This window comes from Eucyclogobius newberryi, unplaced genomic scaffold, assembly GCF_026437365.1.
Source record: "Eucyclogobius newberryi isolate DKJ021-1_F unplaced genomic scaffold, fEucNew1.0.hap1 SCAF_21, whole genome shotgun sequence".
Lineage (NCBI taxonomy): Eukaryota > Metazoa > Chordata > Actinopteri > Gobiiformes > Gobiidae > Eucyclogobius > Eucyclogobius newberryi.
This window is the reverse complement of record NW_027315846.1, coordinates 20,693,137-20,711,815: the sequence shown is the minus strand read 5'-3', so window position 1 is coordinate 20,711,815 and position 18,679 is coordinate 20,693,137. Positions and strand designations below refer to the sequence as shown.

The window sequence follows — 18,679 nt, the reverse complement described above, 5'->3', positions numbered from 1 at the left end:
TGTTTGGTGCTTTCGCCGTACAGCTTTATTATTTAGACTTTGTTACTTCCGTTGTTGTTGTTGTTGTTGTTGTTGCTTTCAATTGTGGCTGGCAGCCGTGCATCCACTGGGTTGAGCGAGGACAGGAGACCAGCGATGCCCCTACCTGCATTTGAGGCTTGAGTGTTCAGGCTTTGAGCCTACTTCGTCGTCGTCATATCAATCAAAATCTGCTGCTTGTTACATGTTTCATTTACTCTGTTTCTATTACTAAGCTGTGTTAGATCGTGAATGCAGTTTAAATGAACAAACTGTTTAATCATGGTGTACTCATGCTATAGTTTAATTTGAAATACCAGAAAAAATATAATATTCCTTGTGCATGCAGATGTCATAGTCCTTGAAAGTTTGAAGTGACGCAGTGGTAATTAGCTCACTGATGATGGCCCCTGGAGGCAAAACCTTATTCTTGTCACCTATAGAGCCAGTGGTACATGGAGACAGAGGGGAGTTCATTTGGAGCCTTCTGAAGCTGTGCCCCTACTGCAAAATGGGGCCCCTGGGATGTTGATAGTAGAATGTCAAAATAGAAGATTTTAAAAAATGTTAAAATCCCAAAATAGCTTGATGCAGGTGGTGTTCTCATTGGATGTCAATGAGATTGATTGAGGTCATCAAATCTACATGTGTCACAGTTTCAGTAGAAATGGTTCACTTCTAGTACTTTAACACCAATCACGAATAATTATTAAGTGAATGTGAGACATGTCCCTTAAGGACCAATCAAGGATTAGTATCAGACTATTCCCTATTGGTATGAAGTTAACCCCCCTATATCCTTATTTTAGATCTAGCTTTAACAGCTTGTCCTTTTTGTGCAGGCACTGATGCACTACGCTGGCAGCAGAAACTCAATGGATCATGGACTACCTCTTCTGGAAGTGTACTGTCTCGCCATTAACTGCTTTGCTTCGGCCAGGTCCCATCTCACTGCAGAGTCGGATAAAGTGGGACTCATTTTGAAAAGATTGGCTTTGTAAGAACCTCAGTGCTACGCTTGCATTATCTTGCATATTATTGAGCTGCATTTGTCATGGATCAGGAGAATCAGTCGGTACAGTTATTATCACCTTTCATTTACAGGAGTTGCTTTGAACTTTTTCTGTCAGTGCCTGAAAATGAGATCCCATATGAAGCATGGCTTCAGTTCCACCAATCTGTTCAGGTAAATGTGTCGTACAACGATCAGTCAGCATCCCCACCCTCTCTCACACACGCCTCACACTTGGTCTGATTAAAAATGTGGGCACTGTGACTCTCACAGTTAAAAGTTCTGAACAGTAATTTTCCAGTAAGTTCATCCATAAAATGTTGCAGAATCGATTGATGTAGCCTGTGATTTGAAAGAAGAGACATGAGGCTGGAGACGTTTATTTACCTTCAGCTAGAGACCTGGAGCATGAACCCTCAAAACCTTGTGATAGAATTGTCCATTCATGTCTAGCCTGGTTATTCTTTAATTGCAAAATGTTATCATACCTCTAATGACATAGGCCGAGATAATAAACACTGATTTTGCAGCAAGTGCCCTTGGGGTTGCTATTTCTGTATAAGCCACCAAATAATCTTCTTTCTGTATGCCTAGATCTAAACTATGGTTATTGAACCCTGTAAAATCTCCAAACACACATTTATTTTGTAAAATTACTCATTTGATATTGTCGCTACTAATTTAAGCTGAATCACACTACAGACTTGTACATTTACATAGCAGTGTCACTGTTGCAGTATGTGTAGTAGCAGTGTAGCAGTATGTCATTGTGTTAATACTGTGTACGTTTGCCTTGCAGCTTGCCCATGGTATGCTGTTAGAATATGGCAGCACAGATTTACAGGCACTCGTCCAGATGACTGGAGAAGGAGGGGCCTGGAGTAACCCTGTCCTCACGTCACTGCTCACAGGGCAGCCCACCAACATAGAAGAAGGTTTCTATTTCATCTACTTTTTGTATTTTTTTTAATTTGACATATCCTAAATATACGTACGATTTGCCTTTTCCTCTCCATCATTTCATTTGTTTATTCATTTCTAGTGGATGCATACATTTGCTTGGAGGGCGAAGGCTTCATGGAAATGCGAGTCAAACACTTGGAGAAGATGGGTGAAGTGGCCAAAGCCGTAGTCCTCGCCAAAGCATGTACCGAGTGCAACTTTATTTCAAACAAATGTACCTTTCGTCAAACTTATGTCTCGCTACTCTGCCACCTTCTGCCCGGTGAAGAAGCTATATCTGAGGTATTGCCATATTTCAAAATTAAATATTATTGTAGTTGTTCATGCTTTCAAAGATTTGTTTGCAGAAAACAAAGCAAACCTCTGACCTTCACTCTGCCTGCTCTGATACCTTCTTTTCGACAACATGTACCATAACAGTCATTCTGCCCATAGATATCCAGGCTGGATTGCAAGGACGTTCTGGAGATTACATGTAGTCTGGAGACTGAAGGAGATGAAAACACAGCATTCATTTTGTGTACAACCTTTCTCACACAGCAGCTGCAGCAGCAGAATCTCTACTGCTCCTGGTCAGTGACTTGTTCTTTATTGTATGTCGTAAGTATGCACAAAATGTCATTATTATATATATATATATTTTTAAAGGGAACTGATTCTTCTTTGGAGCAAGCTTCAACGAAGGCTTGATCCTGCATTGTTGTCATTTCTGGAACGATGCCTGCAGCTCGGTGCCATCGCCAAAACAGTGTCCCATTTACTTTGCCTGGTCCGAGTGATACAAACAGAGGCAAGTTTGTCATCTTTTCTGAGCATATTTATGTTAGAAACATGTTTTAAAACAATGCCATAATGTTTCCTCTAATGTTATTTGTATTCACAGGTGGATAATCTGGGTGTAGCACCATCCGTTGAACTGTGCGTGAAAGCTCTACAATTGCCAAAGCAGGAAGATTCTAACACACAGATCTCCGTCTGCAAAACTGTTTCCTGCCTCCTCGCAGACGACCTTGAAGTCGGCCGTGCTTGTCTTCTCACAGAGTTCCTGCTCAGTCCCAGTCACGAAGTCTTCAAATCCCTCGAGGAGCTCTACCTCCGGCCAGATCAGAAAAATGACCAAGAGAATATGGTCATTCCCAACTCGCTACGCTGTGAGCTGCTGTTGGCACTTAAATCATATTGGCCTTTTGACCCGGAATTTTGGGACTGGAAAACTCTCAAGCATCAATGTATTTCTCTTCTTGGTCTAAAACCAGAATCAGAAGAAGAAGATGCAGCAGAGCCACAAGTAAAGCGCAAATTAACTGAGTATGAAGGGACCTCAGAGGGGGTCGGGAGTCAAAACCAGTTGAATGGAGTTCCTAGATCAGATGAAAAGAACAAAGGGAACTCTAGTTTATCAGAAATACAATATCATTCCAAAACAAAACGGGGAAAGTTTCGGTGTCAAATTTGTAAGAGGTCTCTCACTGACGCTCAGCTTGTCCACCATTCAAAAAGACATTCACAAGAGCATATACAGCCGTGTCCAATTTGCTTACAAAAGTTTAAGAGCAGAAAACTACTGGTCCTTCATTTGAACCATCACATAGACGGTGCAGTTTCTTTGGACAAACCCGATATGAAAGTAGAGCAGGATGAGAAACAAAGTGAGGAGGATGAGGACACGGAGCCAGGGGAAATCCCCGTGGACCCTTCTTTAATGATGTACTACAAATCCACACATGACCCCGATGTATTGGAGCACATAGTTCAACAAGTGAACAGTCCAAAGAAGTATGTGGACAGTGATGAACATGTAACATTTGATTATATTTACAGACATTATAATCTTCAAAACAGAGACGAGTACCCATGCCCTGGAACTAACTGTTCGAGGGTTTTTAAACACTCAAAGTACCTGAATGTCCATTTGAAATCAGAACACCGAGGCGACGAGAATGTCAGGTACTTTCAGAGAATGAAAGACAAACGAGAGAAGTGTGCATTTTGTAGGAAACATTTGATGTCAATCTACCATGATCGGACACACCGCAAATCCCACTGTGGTGATCAGCCTTACACATGTCTGGTTGTGGGGTGCGGAGCACAATTTGAGACTTCAAGTGAACTTTACCTACACAAGCAGACGCATGGCTATCAAATGAACTATCAATGTGAGCTCAAAGGTTGTTGCGTTACTTTCGCAGAGCTGGGGCAGCTCTACCATCATGAATCGCAGCATTTCCGCGATGCAGCCTTTACTTGTACGGCCCTGAAATGTAGAAAGTATTTTTTCTCCAAAACCGCTTTTACCACGCATTTAGCCACACATAATATACACTTTTCAGAGCGTGACTTTGAAGCCCAGAGAAAAGCCAAAAGAAAACGCTTTAAGTCTTCTATAAGTGATGCATCGGCCAGTCAAATGAAGTCGGAGTCCACTCCGTCCCTAAATGGAGACCGCAGCTCATCTAGTTGCACCTCGCCGTCAAAGTCGACGGAAAACAGGGAGGCTAAAACTACCTTGGTTGCTGTGTGTTTTGATGGAAGCAAATTTACATGTGGATTTGAGAAATGTGGCATGACTTTTTCCAGAGCCCGAGATGTTCAGAGACATTTGAAATGTGCCCACCCAGAACACCTTAAAATGGAGAACAAGGAGCATAAACACGACAGGGAACGAGGCTTCAAATCAAAAGGAGTAAAAAATGGAGGCTCTATTAAAGGACAGAATGAACCCAAAATGCTTTGCTTGTCCAGAAAGACTAAGAAAGAAAAGAAATCGTCTTCACATAGCAAAAATCCTGAAGCAGGTGCATTACATGAAACTTTGAAAGAAATTATTAATGGCCTTTTTAAACTGGACTTGAACTGCTCCTCTTCTCACAGTGAACCCCCAGAGCTTACTCCGGAAACAGATCAAGAATCAGAATCAGATAAGCCAGTCCTTCAAAAAAAAACTAATTCTGATAGAGAAAAGGAGGCAAGCTTTAAGTCCACACCAACCTGTGACGGAAGCAAATCACAAGAATCACTCGTCAACAACAGGCCTTTTGCGTGTAAAATATGTGAGTATAGAGCAACAAAAAAATGCAACTTACTGCGTCACTATAACAGACATGGTTGTACTCCAGAACAGGCTGCAAAATTGCTTTTGCCATACATTTGCCATCTTTGTTCTGAATCTTACTTGGAAAAAGATTTAATCAGTAATCACTACATTCAAATGCATAACCTAGATAAAATATTACTGGATGAAATAATCAGTGGGTTTGTTGGTGATGAGGGAATCAATCCGATAAACCTGAAATTAAAGCCATCTCAGTGTTCTTCAAGTCAGAAAAGCAAGGAGACCAAGCCCTTGCTGCAACCTGGAACAGAGATGGATCAAGACAACAATGGCACTGCAGAGAAAGATCAGGATGGCTTAGAAGAGGAGGAGGAAGATAAAGATGAGGAGGAGGAGGAGGAGGAGGAGGAGGAGGAGGAGGAGGAGGAGGAAGAGAGTGAAGCTACGGATATGCATCAAGGCAGATCTAAACGGTTAGCAAAAGGTAACCTCTGCTATATTCTGGATAAATTCAGCAAGCCTTTTCATTGTGTGGCAAAAAACTGTGGTGCAGCTTTTTCTGCCCAAGGAGGGCTTGTGCGTCACCTTCAAATGACCCATCATTACAACCGATCCCAGCTTTTATTGGAAAACGATTGTGATGAACAATGTTCTGAAGTGAAGAAAGAACATTCTAAAAGAAGATCTGCGCCAATTTCTGATGAACCTCAGCCACAATACAAATGTCATTTTGCCAATTGTCATGTCTCCTACCACCTTAAAAGCAGTTTGGCTCGTCACACAAGAGACTGTCACTCACAACCAGAAGTGATATCCAAATATGACGGTTGTACAAGTACAGGCCATGATGGTGACCCGAAGAAACATCTGAATGATCAAAGTGAATATTACAATTCTCGTGTGCACCTGCAAAGCACCCGCAAAAACTCTGTTACTGGATGTCAGAAGAAACTTATAGTCACGAGTCTTCGTCAAAGGGAAGAACCTGATCAAGCTGACACTCAAAACACTCAGGGAAACCCAGGGAAAACTGAACTTTTACCGGAGGCAAAGGAAAAAAATACTAGAAAAAGAAGCCTTAAACATTTAGTCCTAAAATCACATGAAGAAGCATTACAAATGTGCCAAGACCTCTGTCTTCCTGAGGCATTTCCCTGCATGGTGGCGAACTGTGACACTGTGGTCCGATACCGGCGAAGTATGTCCCGGCACTACATACAAGTGCATCGAATATGCAAGACTGAGTTTGAAAATAAAGCAACGGCGTTTATTTTAAATGCAGAGCAGCTAGAGGAGATGATTCAGAGAAAGTCTGTAAGATCCACAAGAGCTTCTAGTCCTAATGGAGTTCGCAAAATGGAGTATCAGACAGAGCCAGAAAACCCAGGGGAGCAGTCTGCACCCATGAGCTTACACTGCATCAAGAATGAGACTACAGATGAGGCCCACCCAGACCCACTGGGATTCCCTGAGGAAGTGGAGGAGGAGCAGCCATCTGTTGAGAGGAACAGTATGCTTGTGGGTGCAGACGACGTGCTCTATGGAGAACCCAACACTGATGGTCACAATGAAGAACCAGCTACTGTCACACAGAGCAGTCAGAAAAGACAAGAGAGGCTGAGCCTGGAGCAAATCAAGCCTTTTTTGCGTCCCGTAACTGTAGACCTATCACCTCCAAGTTCACTGCGCTTTATTACAGAGAAGGGCTTTGTAGATCTGTCAAACAACAAAGCTAAAGAAATGATAAAAGAAAAACTAAAGAACAGAACTGTTTCCGTGTCCATTCCCCGTATCCGTGAGCCCTTAAAACGAAAAAACGATTTATCTGAACAGCCAAACCCACTGCTCAAGTCTTTTGAATTAACTACATACAAGCCAGTACCAGTAGGCTTTGAGTCATCCTTTCTGAATTTCATCAAAGAGACTGTGCCAAAAGAAAAAACTGTCACGTCCACTAAACGACAAAACTCCTTCAGACGTAGTTGTTCAGTCAAAGAAAACAACCAGTTGGGAATTGCTCACACCCGCAGACGTACTCATTCCCCACTGTTGAAGCCCCATGTCGTATCTGGAGACACTTCAAACTTGAAGTCTATCTTGGACAAGGCTCTGGCTGGGTGTGGGGACCTGGCCATTAAACAGCTGCAGTACCTTAGACCTGTGGTGGTTTTGGGCAAACCTGTGTGCGCCGCTACCCTGTCTGTTCTATTTCCCACTGACACAAAAAAGAGTAAGCTTCTTAGAAGCAAAAACATGTAAGCACCTTTTTAAAAAGAGATTTGCAAAGGCCTTTGCATCTTCTCAAGTATTTTTTCTAGACATAAACCAAATTAAATACTTAACATCTAACTGAAAGACTGTTTCTTACTTTGATATTTTGAAATTAATGACAATTCTGTTGTACACTAGTTTTGACACACACTTGAATATGTATCGAAGCATTCTGTGGTGTTGAATGAGTGCATACAGTCGCCAGAAAAAGTGTACAGATTTTACTGTTTGCGCCTCAGCGAGGCCATAGCTAAATTATTGAACATATTTTACCCCCATTCCCCTAAAGACTTAAGTTTTGTTCTTTTTCACCTCAGTTAGGATTCTTGTCAGTATTGGGAGTGCTGTGGACAAATATCAAATGTGTATGCAATTTTTTCTAATAAAATGATATTTTAAAAAATAATTTGTGTATCTTATTCCTAACTAAAACATTCATACACTGACAAGTTGAAATTAAATGTACTGGTATGATACTATAGTAATTTGTAGGCCACCAAGTCATACAAACCATCTTTAGTATGAGGGTCAGAAGTTAAGATTACGGTATGTTGAAAATAATTGTTTCTGCGGAACCAAAGTTACCACATTGCTTTTCTGGGGACTGAATTTGTTGACGCACATCCATTGATAGACTTCAGCCATGACTTCTGCATGATGGGAAATAGCGATATATTTTTCATAGTTTGGAATTGTTTTTGCTCGTTAAGTCTTGATGGAATTAAACCTCTAATTTTTGGTGTGAAATTTGATAAATTTTGACTTTACTATTACTTCCCTTGTTTGATTTTCGGCTGCTTTCTCGGCGGTTCCCAGCAGGGGCGGTTCACTGTTAGCCTGTTAGCGCTAGTCTAATACGCTAGTAAACACTTAGCTAGTCGTAGGGCATAATTTCAGGACAGAACCATGGAAAGTATATTTGACCTTCCTGTGGAAAAGCAAATATTTTATGCTGTGCTTGGATTTTCATGGACGGTGTATCTATGGGAGGCCTATCTTGCTTACAGACAGGTGAGTCCCAACGTTATAGCTACACATGTAAAACAAATACTACAGCAGTAATGTATGTTTGTCGTATGTTGCTCATGTAACAATACATTTCCTGTCCACTTTCCAGAGGAAAATGTACAGACTGACCACACATGTGCCACAAGAACTTGGGAAGATAATGGATTCAGAAACATTTGAGAAATCTCGTCTTTACCAGCTGGATAAAAGCAACTTCAGCTTTTGGTCTGGTCTGTATTCTGAGACTGAAGGAACGGTAAATTGATTTATTCTCTCATTTCATTTTTGTCCTGTGAATTTAAGAAATTTAAAACCTGGTTTGTGTCATGTTTTCTAGTTCATTCTGCTTTTGGGAGGAATCCCATTATTGTGGGCCGCTGCTGGCTCTGTCACTGTCCGCTTAGGTTTTGGCCCTGAGTATGAGATTATCCAGTCTCTTGTGTTTCTAACGCTTGCCACACTCTTCAGTGCTGTAACTGGACTTCCCTGGAGCTTGTACAACACATTTGTCATTGAGGAGAAACATGGCTTTAACCAGCAGGTACACATAATCTGGAAATAATACGGCTCATTTGTTGAATTGTTCTCTGGTTTATATGTTTTGTACTTTTCTCTAGACGCTGGGGTTCTTTTTCAAGGATGCTGTCAAGAAATTCTTTGTGACTCAGTGTATTCTGCTTCCTGTGACCTCACTTCTTTTGTACATCATAAAGATTGGTGGAGACTACTTTTTTATTTATGCCTGGCTATTTACCCTTGGCGTTTCTCTGGTTTGTCTTCCAACTTTTTTTTGCTGATAAATTGAACTCTTTTTTTTTTTTTTTTCAACATTTCTCATGTCTTTGTCCCCCTCAACAGATTCTTGTAACCATTTATGCGGATTATATTGCTCCACTGTTTGACAAGTTTACTCCACTACCTGAAGGGGAGCTGAAGAATGACATTGAGTCTATGGCCAAAAGTATTAGCTTCCCTCTTACCAAGGTCTATGTAGTTGAAGGTAAAGTCAAAGATCCCAATGAAGTGGTTCAAATATTTTTTTTTACTTCCAACACAAGTATGCTTCAACACAAATGCTGTCTTTCTCTACAGGTTCCAAGCGGTCATCCCATAGCAATGCATATTTTTATGGCTTTTTCAAGAACAAACGCATTGTGTTGTTTGACACATTGCTGGAAGATTACTCGCCCCTCAACAAAAGTGGAGAATCTGAGACTGAGCAACCTGAAATAAATGAAGAAGACACAAAAACTAAGCCCAAGGTGACCTTAATAAGTATATGCATAGGCTAAATTATTAAACTTTTTGTGTTAAACCATTTCTCCTCTGCTGATCAGAACAAAAAACAGGGTTGCAACAACTCAGAGATCCTGTCTGTTCTGGGCCATGAGCTTGGTCACTGGAAGCTGGGTCACACTGTCAAAAATATTGTTATTAGTCAGGTAAGTGTGTTAAATAAAAATAAATAGAATTGTTATAATTATTCAGAGGAACTGCAACATGAGCCACTGACCTACTTGTCTCCTGTTTTCTATAGATGAATTCCTTCTTGTGCTTCTCCTTATTCGCTGTCTTAATTGGACGAAAGGAACTGTTTGTAGCTTTTGGCTTCACTGACAGTCAGCCCACACTAATAGGCTTGATGATTATCTTCCAGTTCATTTTTTCTCCTTACAATGAGGTATGGTTTGGTTTTCATGTTCGCTTCCTTTTTATTTCCTGTATGTATTATCCATTTGATTGTTTACCTTTTTTTTATGCAGCTCCTGTCCTTCTGCTTGACTGTGCTAAGTCGCAGATTTGAGTTTCAGGCAGATGCCTTTGCCCGTAACATGGGTAAAGCTTCTGAGCTCTATTCAGCTCTCATTAAGCTGAACAAGGACAACCTGGGTTTCCCTGTGGCCGACTGGTTGTTCTCCATGTGGCACTATTCTCATCCTCCGCTCTTGGAGCGCCTCAGGGCTTTGGGCAGCGTCAAACAGGACTGACATGTTCGGAGGGGAGAGCGACGCTTGCTGCCTCCCCCAAAAGGCCTTCGTAGACCGCTCCTCATCATCTGATACACCATTGTCCTTTTCTGCTTTTACTCTATTCACGTAACTACATTCACCGTTGTGTTCTCCTTTCCACCTAAACAAACCAGTCTAGGGCCATAAATGATAAACACGTGCCTCAAAGTATTCTTTGGTGATGACTCCTTCAATGACCACTTGACAGGGCTCTGGGCAATGTGTCTGTACTGGAAGACTTCAAATGCTGGCATTAAAACAATTCAATCCTTAGTACGTTTTTAAATGGGTATATATAAGTTTCTTCATAGCACTTTCCTATTTTCTTGATTTACTGGACAAATTTGTTTCCTTAAAGTTTAGTACCTCTTATCACACAAACGCATACTTCACTTGATCACTTTCTACAACATGAGAGTGCCTCCCAAATATGTTTTAATGAATCCTTTAACAACCTAGCGGTGTTTTATATACTTTCAAATCTGGTTTGTTCTTTTACAATCAGTTTGGCGAAGTAGTGTGTTGCCGTGTTATTCTCATATTTTTATGTGCATTATAAAGGTCTGATTATACTTGTATATATGTTGCTGAGGAATAATTTAAAACTGTTGAAAGACATTCTGAAGTGTATATTGAAGTCTAAGTTGTATGTTTTTGTTTATGGGATGGATAAAGGCAGGACTGTTTGGTTTATAAGATGGATACTGTTTTTTGCAGGAATAAAATGCTGATCTATTTGAAGTCTGCGTTGGTGATAATTATATACTAACAGACGAACCCACTGTGTAGAATATGTGGCTGCAAACCATTAAAAATACAGAAATTCCTATGTTCGTATTATGATATCAAGACTAAAAGCTACGCTCAGGACTTACGTGATGTGCGTAAATTGTTGCGTCGACTCTTCCATTCCGGTGGGGACCAATATGTATAAAAATATAAAATTTACGATTAAGTAAATATTTCGAGTAACGTAAATAGCGTTTTCACTGACTTGATTTGAATGTGAAAAACATATTTTTTTTTATTTCAGGAGAATTAGAGCCCGTCCCTTTCCGCCCCCCCCCCCGTCGGCGGAATGGAGTTGCCCTGTGTTTTGGTGGACAAGGACACCGTCCACGCACTTTAGACATGTCAGCTCAAAACATGGCGAGGTTTTTGAGACCTAATGTGAGATATTTTGTCACTTCCCAGCTGAGAATGTCTTCTGATCAGGTAAAACCAAATCTAATAAATAAATATATGCGCAAAAACCTTACAAGTTTGAATTTGATAGAGCCAAAAACAAGTTGCCATTTTGGATTAGAGGACGTTTTCAAATTTTGTAACCTAACAATATGATTTTTTAAAATATAAACAATTGTCAACTTTGTAAATCTGTTTTATATACTGTTATTATGGATGGATGGATGTGTAGCAGATCCTATGAGGTCACTGTATTCTGTAGCCTTGAACAAAAGAGTTGACCCTTTTGTGAGGTGAGTGTGCAATATTTATAAGAGGAAAACAACAAACGAACGTTCTGGCGATCCAGTCACAGGGTTTGTGTCAGGCTGTGGTTGCTTACTTATGTAGCACAGGGCTGGGTAAACGTTTATAGAGGTGGGGGGTGTTGGAGACTGAGCCGAGGATGAGGAGCAAGAGGATGTTCTAACGCGCTTTGACTTCATGGGCCTAGAAACACCAAAGTGATGGAAGAAGGACTTCTAAAGGATAAAACGACAAAGCTGCAGGGAGATTCCTTGGAACAAAGGAGCTTGATTGGGCAGATATAGAAAACAGGCTAAAGGCGCTAAATGGGAGTCGGAGTGATGGGGGTCTGCTTTTGGGGAGTCAGGGTGATCAGAGTGACGAGATGGGGGTGGGGGTGGTCTCCTGTCCTCGCCCAGTCTCGTAGACGCATGGCTACCAAGCAGCGACATCAGTGGACATATTAAAGCCTATAGAATGAAGCCTAAAGAATAAAGCTGTACGGTGGAAGCGCCGAACGTCAAAGAAGGAGAGGAAGATGAAGAAGAGTCTCCCTGGAATAAAGCCGGTTGGTCTCTGAAACAACAACAACTATTCTAGTCACAAAGACATATCATGACCTCATGGGCTTTGTAACACCAAAGCAATGGAAGGAGTACTTTTACGGACTACGATAGTCTGAGGACTACGAAAAGTCTGAGGAATAAAGTCTGGCGGTAATGCAACAATTGGATGCCAACCGCCATAAAACAACAACAACAACAACAACAACAACAAAACAACAAAGACGTCCCATGACCTCATGGGCTTTGTACTTCCAAAGCAATGGAATAAGAATTTCTAAGGACTACGACAAAGTCTGAGGGGAGGAAGAACTTCTATAGGATACAACAGACATTTTGTAGTCTGAGGACTACGAAATGTCTGAGGAATAAAGTCTGGCGGTAATGCAACAATTGGATGCCAACCGCCATAAAACAACAACAACAACAACAACAACAACAAAACAACAAAGACGTCCCATGACCTCATGGGCTTTGTACTTCCAAAGCAATGGAATAAGAATTTCTAAGGACTACGACAAAGTCTGAGGGGAGGAAGAACTTCTATAGGATACAACAGACATTTTGTAGTCTGAGGACTACGAAATGTCTGAGGAATAAAGTCTGGCGGTAATGCAACAATTGGATGCCAACCGCCATAAAACAACAACAACAACAACAACAATGACAAAGGCATCTCATGACCTCTTGGGCTTTGTCAAAGCACTGGAGGTCAAAGCACTGGAAGAACAACTTTTAGGACTACGACAAAGTCTGGGGAATAAAGTCTGGTGGTAATGCGACACTCGGCTGTCGACCGCCATAAAACAATAACAACTGCAATAACAGTCTAAGGAATAAAGTCTGGCGGTAATGCAACACTCGGATGCCAACCGCCATAAAACAACAACAACAACAACAACTTTAAAATGACCTTCATCAATATTGTCTCTCTATAGGTCAATGAATGTCAATATTGAGTCTGTTTTGTTTAAAAACAGACTCAATTTACATCGAGTTGCGCTCAAATGACCAAATGTGTAAACATAAAAAACATTTGGATAACCTAACCATTGAAGTATAATCAGAAGACCATATTATAACCATGAACCTAACTTTGTATCATTCCCTCCATCTTACAGCTTGGTGAGCTGGGCAAAGGGGCTGGAAAAGGAGGAGGAGGTGGAGGCACCATCAGAGAAGCAGGTGGAGCCATGGGGAAAAGACAGGCCGCTGAGGAGGAGATGTACTTCAAGTAAGTCTTTTTCCTTTCAATCCTCATTATATCTTAATATGTTACTTTACTCTGATATTTGTCACTTTTAGACGTAAAGAGAAAGAACAACTGGCTGCTTTGAAGGAGCACCATGAGGACGAAATTGACCACCACAAAAAGGAGATTGAACGCCTCCAGCGAGAGATTGACCGTCACAAGGGAAAGATCAGAAAGCTTAAACACGACGACTAACCGGTTAACCAGACAGATGGAGTTCAACTGCATGCACTGGGGGAGGCCAATGTGTGGATGATTGTTCTGCGAATATTTCATAGTTGGTTTCAACATTTCATATTGAATGCAAAGCTTAAATAATCAACCAAAAAATGTTTGTTGTTGTTTCTTGTTGTGTACATAAAAGTGAAAAATCCTGGGATGGCGTTTTGTTTGTGTAGGGAATGTTGCACTTGTCGTGTGAGTACTTTTTTAAAGCAGTTACATGTATTGTGACAGTAGAGCAGTTGTCAGTCACACACACTTTTGTTTTCCTTTCAAAAAACAAAAGCCTTACAAACAAACAATGCATGGTCACAAGTGTCAGGGGGCAACAGCAGGTCGAGAATGCAGATGGGAAAAAAAGCCTACAACTAGATTTGCCTCGTAGGTTGAGCTTTTTGGCTTGTTGGACAGCAGCAGAGTCCTTTCTGACTCATCATCCAACACTGCATGAGTTCTCAATGTCTTACCATTATGTACATAGTTGCAAAAACCATAAGTGGGCAGGGCTGAATGTAACTATCTTAACAAAAGCGCATGGTACATTCAATAAAGACAATCCCATTTAAAACTGCCTTGATGTGTCACTTTTGTGTCACTAGGGAGCAGCAGTCCTGTCATGAGCATTAATGGGCCACGAGGTAGAATCAGAATCAGGCTGTTGTCATTTCCGCCTGCCCCTGCTTTTGCCTCGAGCAGCCCTGTGTCTCTTTCCTTTGGCTCGTCATGGTCTCTGCCCTAGAAGGTGGATGAAGTTCGGAACTTTTCCCCTTGGAGTCATGTACTTTGACCCCATGAGGTCGGATTGAGAAGAACTACAACTTGAAAGACTCTGGTTGCAGCAGTCCCAGGAACAGCTGAGTGCAAGATTGTCCGATTGCGATGCTGTTCATTCAAGAATGCTGCAACTGCTGAACAGCGTGGAGAGTGCACCTCACCCCACCACCACAGGTTGTTGCAGTTCCTCTCCAGCCAGAGGAAGAGGACTAGCTGAGATTGAGGAGGAACCGGACTCTGGCCAAAGCTTAGTCATAGACTTTGATACAATCAGGAATAAGTTGCAGAGCCTGAAGAGGGAGATTGTGGCTGTACCGATTCACCTAAATCCCCAGTATGAATCCAAGCTTGTGTCTCCTAATCCTGCACCAGAGACAATTTATCCTCCAGTGCACCTCCTAGAGCACACCCTCAGTCAGTGTACGAGTACCTTCCTCCTCCACCCTCCTGAGCATCATGGAAGACACCACAGGCCTGGGAACCCCCCAGAATATTCGCAGCTCCAGAGTATACTGGGGCCTCGACCATGCATTCCAAAGCTCACACGTCGGGATCCTCGGGAGTTGGCATGTCTGAAGATTGCGCTGGAGAACCTAATGCCCCAGAGAGTACTGACCTTCAAGTATCAAATCCTGATGGATCATTTACAGCTAGAGGAGGCAAAATTGATAGCTGATGCATACCTTCACTCTACCACACCCTTCAGCGACTACACGAATGCTCTGAGCGACAAGCTGGGCCAACCCCACCAGCTTACCCTGAGAAGGATTGCCGCTGTGATGGATTCACCTGACATTCCACGGGGGGATGTTGCAGTATCTGAGTGATTTTCCCTCCAAATCCAGGTCTAGGGCCCAAATCCTCATGGGCCCTAGACCCGGACGGCACGGTCAAACTCCAGTGCGGCTCCCATGTGGCTCGACTCCTAAGCAAGCATCCATCAGAGGGAAGAGCCGCACTGGTCAGACTTACACCCTTGAAGACCTGGCCGCATGGTTAAAGTACGATACTTGATGTCAGGATATTGACAGACTGCCCAATCCAAGGAGCACTAAAGAGAAGCCTGACAAGCAAGCTTTCATCACCGTTCTTCATGGTGCAGAAGGTCCGTTTAAGCCACCAGATAACAACCCTAACAAAGCTAAGCAGCAGCCCTACTGTGCCTATTGTGATAACCATAACCACCACCTGAGTCAGTGTCTTGACATCGCCAAGCTTAGCCTAGAACAGCTAACTGACTGGATAAAGACCAACAAGAGGTGCTGGCGCTGTGCCCGCTCACATCTGGCAGCACAGTGCACCCTAAAGAAACTTTGCAACCTCTGCCAGGGTCGCAACCTGCAGGTCCTTCACCAAGTTAACTCCAAGACCCCAGGGGCACCTGCTCCTGCTCCTGTTCCTGCAAAGGGAACCCATCCAACAGAGAGCGGCCGAGTCCTTTTGAAGGTCGTTCCAGTCATTCTCTTCCATGATGGTAAGACATTGAGAACTCATGCAGTGTTGGATGATGGGTCAGAAAGGACTCTGCTGCTGCCCAACGCTGCCAAAAAGCTCAACCTACAAGGCATCCCAGATGCACTTCCCTTGCTACCGTAAGACAAGATGTGCAGACTCTACACGGCTCTTGTCTTTCATTCGACATCTCCCCTAGTGGTAAACCTAAACTGAAATACAAGGTCAACAATGCATTCAACGCCACCTATATTGACCTAACAGAGCATAGTTACCCAATAGTCTCCAGTGGAAGTATAAACACCTCAAAAGCAAAAACCCCAGTAAAGCCCACAGATCATTACTCCAACAGGAGCTATACGTCTTAAGTCTCCCAGGTGGCCCCGCTGCAATGCACACCATGTTAGGGTGGACAATACAAGGCCCATCCAGCCTTGCATGTCCATCCTCCATGCCACTACCTTCTCCCCTCAGGTGTGTGAACTACTAAAACCTGTCAAGAAGTTATGGCAGGCAGACATTATTTCAGTGAAGAAAGGCAAGGTAATTACACGCTCAAGAGAAGATAACTATGCTATCGATCTACTTGAGTTAAGACAGTCTGCGAGGAATTAGCAGGCATAACCCGCTACGCCACCCGTCTCCTCCATTGCAAAGGAACTTTAGACTAAAGAATGAAGTCTAAAGAATAAAGCCTAAAGAATACAGTCTCTAAAGAATAAAGTCTAAGATGTATAACTACAGTAGGTGGCGGTAATGTAACACTTGGATATCAGCCGCCATAAAACACCAGAGAAGAAGAAGTGCACCTTTTCAGTTATTTGCCAACCGCCATTAAAGCTTTGTACTGAATTTTTAAGGACTACAACAAAGTCTGAGGGGAGGAAGAACTTCTATAGGATACAATAACAAAGGCATCTCATGACCTCTTGGGCTTTGTCAAAGCACTGGAAGTCAAGGCACTGGAAGAAAATCTTTTAGGACTACGACAAAGTCTAAGGAATAAAGTCTGGCGGTAATGCAACATTCGGATGTCACCCGCCATAAAACAACAACAACAACAACAACAACAACAACAACAACTATTCTACGACAAGTCACAAAGACATATCATGACCTCATGGGCTTTGTAACACCAAAGCCATGGAAGGAGTACTTTTACGGACTACGACAGAGTCAGAGACATCTCATGACCTCTTGGGCTTTGTCAAAGCACTGGAAGAAGAACTTTTAGGACTGCGACAAAGTCTAAGGATTACAGTCTGGTGGTAATGCAACACTCGGATGCCAACCGCCATAAAACACCAACAATAACAACAACAACAACACAACAGCAACACCGCCACAATAACAATCCGATTTGAAGACGTACAACTACAGTAGGTGGCAGTAAATGCACACCTTTTCAGTTGGCTGCCAACCACCATTTAAAGCAACACAATAACAACAGCAACAGATTAATCAGAAGAAGGCTTTAAGTGGTGCTCTGACCGGCACTCCAGAGCAGTGACAGGTCCAAACCTGAACTCTTCAACAGACACTGTTCACACAGTTTTAACATGGCAAGGTTTTTGAGATCTAATGTCAGATATTTTGTCACTTCCCAGCTGAGAATGTCTCCTGATCAGGTAAAACCAAATCTAATAAATATATATATATATATATGCCCAAAAACCTTACAAGTTTGAATTTGATGGAGCCAAAAACAATTGATAGTGCCATTTTGGATTAGAGGTTATTTTCAAATATTGTAACTAAACAGTATGATTTTTAGATAAATAAATGAATGAAAATAAATGTCAACTTTCTAAGTTTTTGTATCTGTTTTATATACTGTTATTATGTGTAGAAAATCCTATGAGGTCACTGTATTCTGTAGCCTTGAACAAAAGAGTTGACCCTTTTGTGAGGTGAGTGCAATATTTATAAGAGGAAAACAACAAACAAATAATCAACTTTCAAATGACCTTCATAATAGCCAATATTGTCTCTCTATATGTCAATGAATGTCAATATTGTCTCATTTAAACAAACAAATAACCAAATGTGTAAACATAAAAAACATTTGGAAAACCTAACAATTAAAGTATAACAAGAAGACCATATTTATATATATATATATATATATATATATATATATATATATATATATATATTTTTTTTTTTTTTTTTTTTTTCCCCCTCCATCTTACAGCTTGGTGAGCTGGGCAAAGGGGCTGGAAAAGGAGGAGGAGGTGGATGCACCATCAGAGAAGCAGGTGGAGCCATGGGGAAAAGACAGGCCGCTGAGGAGGAGATGTACTTCAAGTAAGTCTTTTTCCTTTCAATCCTCATTATATCTTAATATGTTACTTTAATCTGATATTTGTCACTTTTAGACGTAAAGAGAAAGAACAACTGGCTGCTTTGAAGGAGCACCATGAGGACGAAATTGACCACCACAAAAAGGAGATTGAACGCCTCCAGCGAGAGATTGACCGTCACAAGGAAAAGATCAGAAAGCTTAAACACGACGACTAACCGGTTAACCAGACAGATGGAGTTCAACTGCATGCACTGGGGGAGGCCAATGTGTGGATGATTGTTCTGTAAATATTTGATAGTTGGTTATTA

At 41.8% G+C, this 18,679-nt stretch overlaps 4 protein-coding genes across 4 annotated transcripts in view; all 4 read left to right on the top strand.

Moving 5' to 3' along the window:
* The window catches only part of rlf (RLF zinc finger), an 8,751-nt gene extending 1,038 nt beyond the window's left edge, over positions 1-7,713 (top strand). Inside the window, exons 2-8 of the mRNA XM_072457101.1 lie at positions 861-1,015; positions 1,123-1,204; positions 1,830-1,965; positions 2,073-2,275; positions 2,429-2,565; positions 2,642-2,783; positions 2,877-7,713. Coding sequence (XP_072313202.1) covers positions 861-1,015; positions 1,123-1,204; positions 1,830-1,965; positions 2,073-2,275; positions 2,429-2,565; positions 2,642-2,783; positions 2,877-7,304 — 5,283 coding nt within the window. The 3' untranslated portion in view covers positions 7,305-7,713. The remainder of the gene's footprint in view (positions 1-860; positions 1,016-1,122; positions 1,205-1,829; positions 1,966-2,072; positions 2,276-2,428; positions 2,566-2,641; positions 2,784-2,876) is intronic.
* Positions 7,714-7,916: 203 nt separating this feature from the next.
* Positions 7,917-11,074, top strand: zmpste24 (zinc metallopeptidase, STE24 homolog). The gene is made up of 9 exons (XM_072457549.1): positions 7,917-8,327; positions 8,434-8,580; positions 8,662-8,865; positions 8,942-9,094; positions 9,183-9,324; positions 9,417-9,586; positions 9,662-9,766; positions 9,862-10,005; positions 10,088-11,074. Exons 1-9 carry the CDS (start codon positions 8,223-8,225, stop codon positions 10,310-10,312), a joined length of 1,395 nt encoding a protein of 464 aa, XP_072313650.1. The 5' UTR covers positions 7,917-8,222; the 3' UTR covers positions 10,313-11,074.
* Positions 11,075-11,416: 342 nt separating this feature from the next.
* Positions 11,417-13,990, top strand: LOC140370686 (ATPase inhibitor B, mitochondrial-like). Its single transcript, XM_072457888.1, has 3 exons — positions 11,417-11,548; positions 13,488-13,600; positions 13,672-13,990. The coding sequence occupies exons 1-3, from the start codon at positions 11,465-11,467 to the stop codon at positions 13,811-13,813; spliced, it is 339 nt and encodes a 112-aa protein (XP_072313989.1). The 5' UTR covers positions 11,417-11,464; the 3' UTR covers positions 13,814-13,990.
* Positions 13,991-17,610: 3,620 nt separating this feature from the next.
* Positions 17,611-18,628, top strand: LOC140370512 (ATPase inhibitor B, mitochondrial-like). Its single transcript, XM_072457681.1, has 3 exons — positions 17,611-17,694; positions 18,261-18,373; positions 18,445-18,628. The coding sequence occupies exons 1-3, from the start codon at positions 17,626-17,628 to the stop codon at positions 18,584-18,586; spliced, it is 324 nt and encodes a 107-aa protein (XP_072313782.1). The 5' UTR covers positions 17,611-17,625; the 3' UTR covers positions 18,587-18,628.
* The last annotated feature ends 51 nt before the right edge of the window (positions 18,629-18,679 follow it).

Excerpts from the sequence above, each read along its gene's own strand:
- zmpste24 (XM_072457549.1), top strand. The coding sequence starts at position 8,223 with ATGGAAAGTATATTTGACCTTCCTGTGGAAAAGCAAATATTTTATGCT. Across the intron at positions 9,095-9,182 it reads TTACCCTTGGCGTTTCTCTG|ATTCTTGTAACCATTTATGC; the intron begins GTTTGTCTTCCA and ends CCCCCTCAACAG. Across the intron at positions 10,006-10,087 it reads TTTTTTCTCCTTACAATGAG|CTCCTGTCCTTCTGCTTGAC; the intron begins GTATGGTTTGGT and ends TTTTTTATGCAG.
- LOC140370686 (XM_072457888.1), top strand. The coding sequence starts at position 11,465 with ATGTCAGCTCAAAACATGGCGAGGTTTTTGAGACCTAATGTGAGATAT. Across the intron at positions 11,549-13,487 it reads TGAGAATGTCTTCTGATCAG|CTTGGTGAGCTGGGCAAAGG; the intron begins GTAAAACCAAAT and ends TCCATCTTACAG. Across the intron at positions 13,601-13,671 it reads GAGGAGGAGATGTACTTCAA|ACGTAAAGAGAAAGAACAAC; the intron begins GTAAGTCTTTTT and ends TGTCACTTTTAG.
- LOC140370512 (XM_072457681.1), top strand. The coding sequence starts at position 17,626 with ATGGCAAGGTTTTTGAGATCTAATGTCAGATATTTTGTCACTTCCCAG. Across the intron at positions 17,695-18,260 it reads TGAGAATGTCTCCTGATCAG|CTTGGTGAGCTGGGCAAAGG; the intron begins GTAAAACCAAAT and ends TCCATCTTACAG. Across the intron at positions 18,374-18,444 it reads GAGGAGGAGATGTACTTCAA|ACGTAAAGAGAAAGAACAAC; the intron begins GTAAGTCTTTTT and ends TGTCACTTTTAG.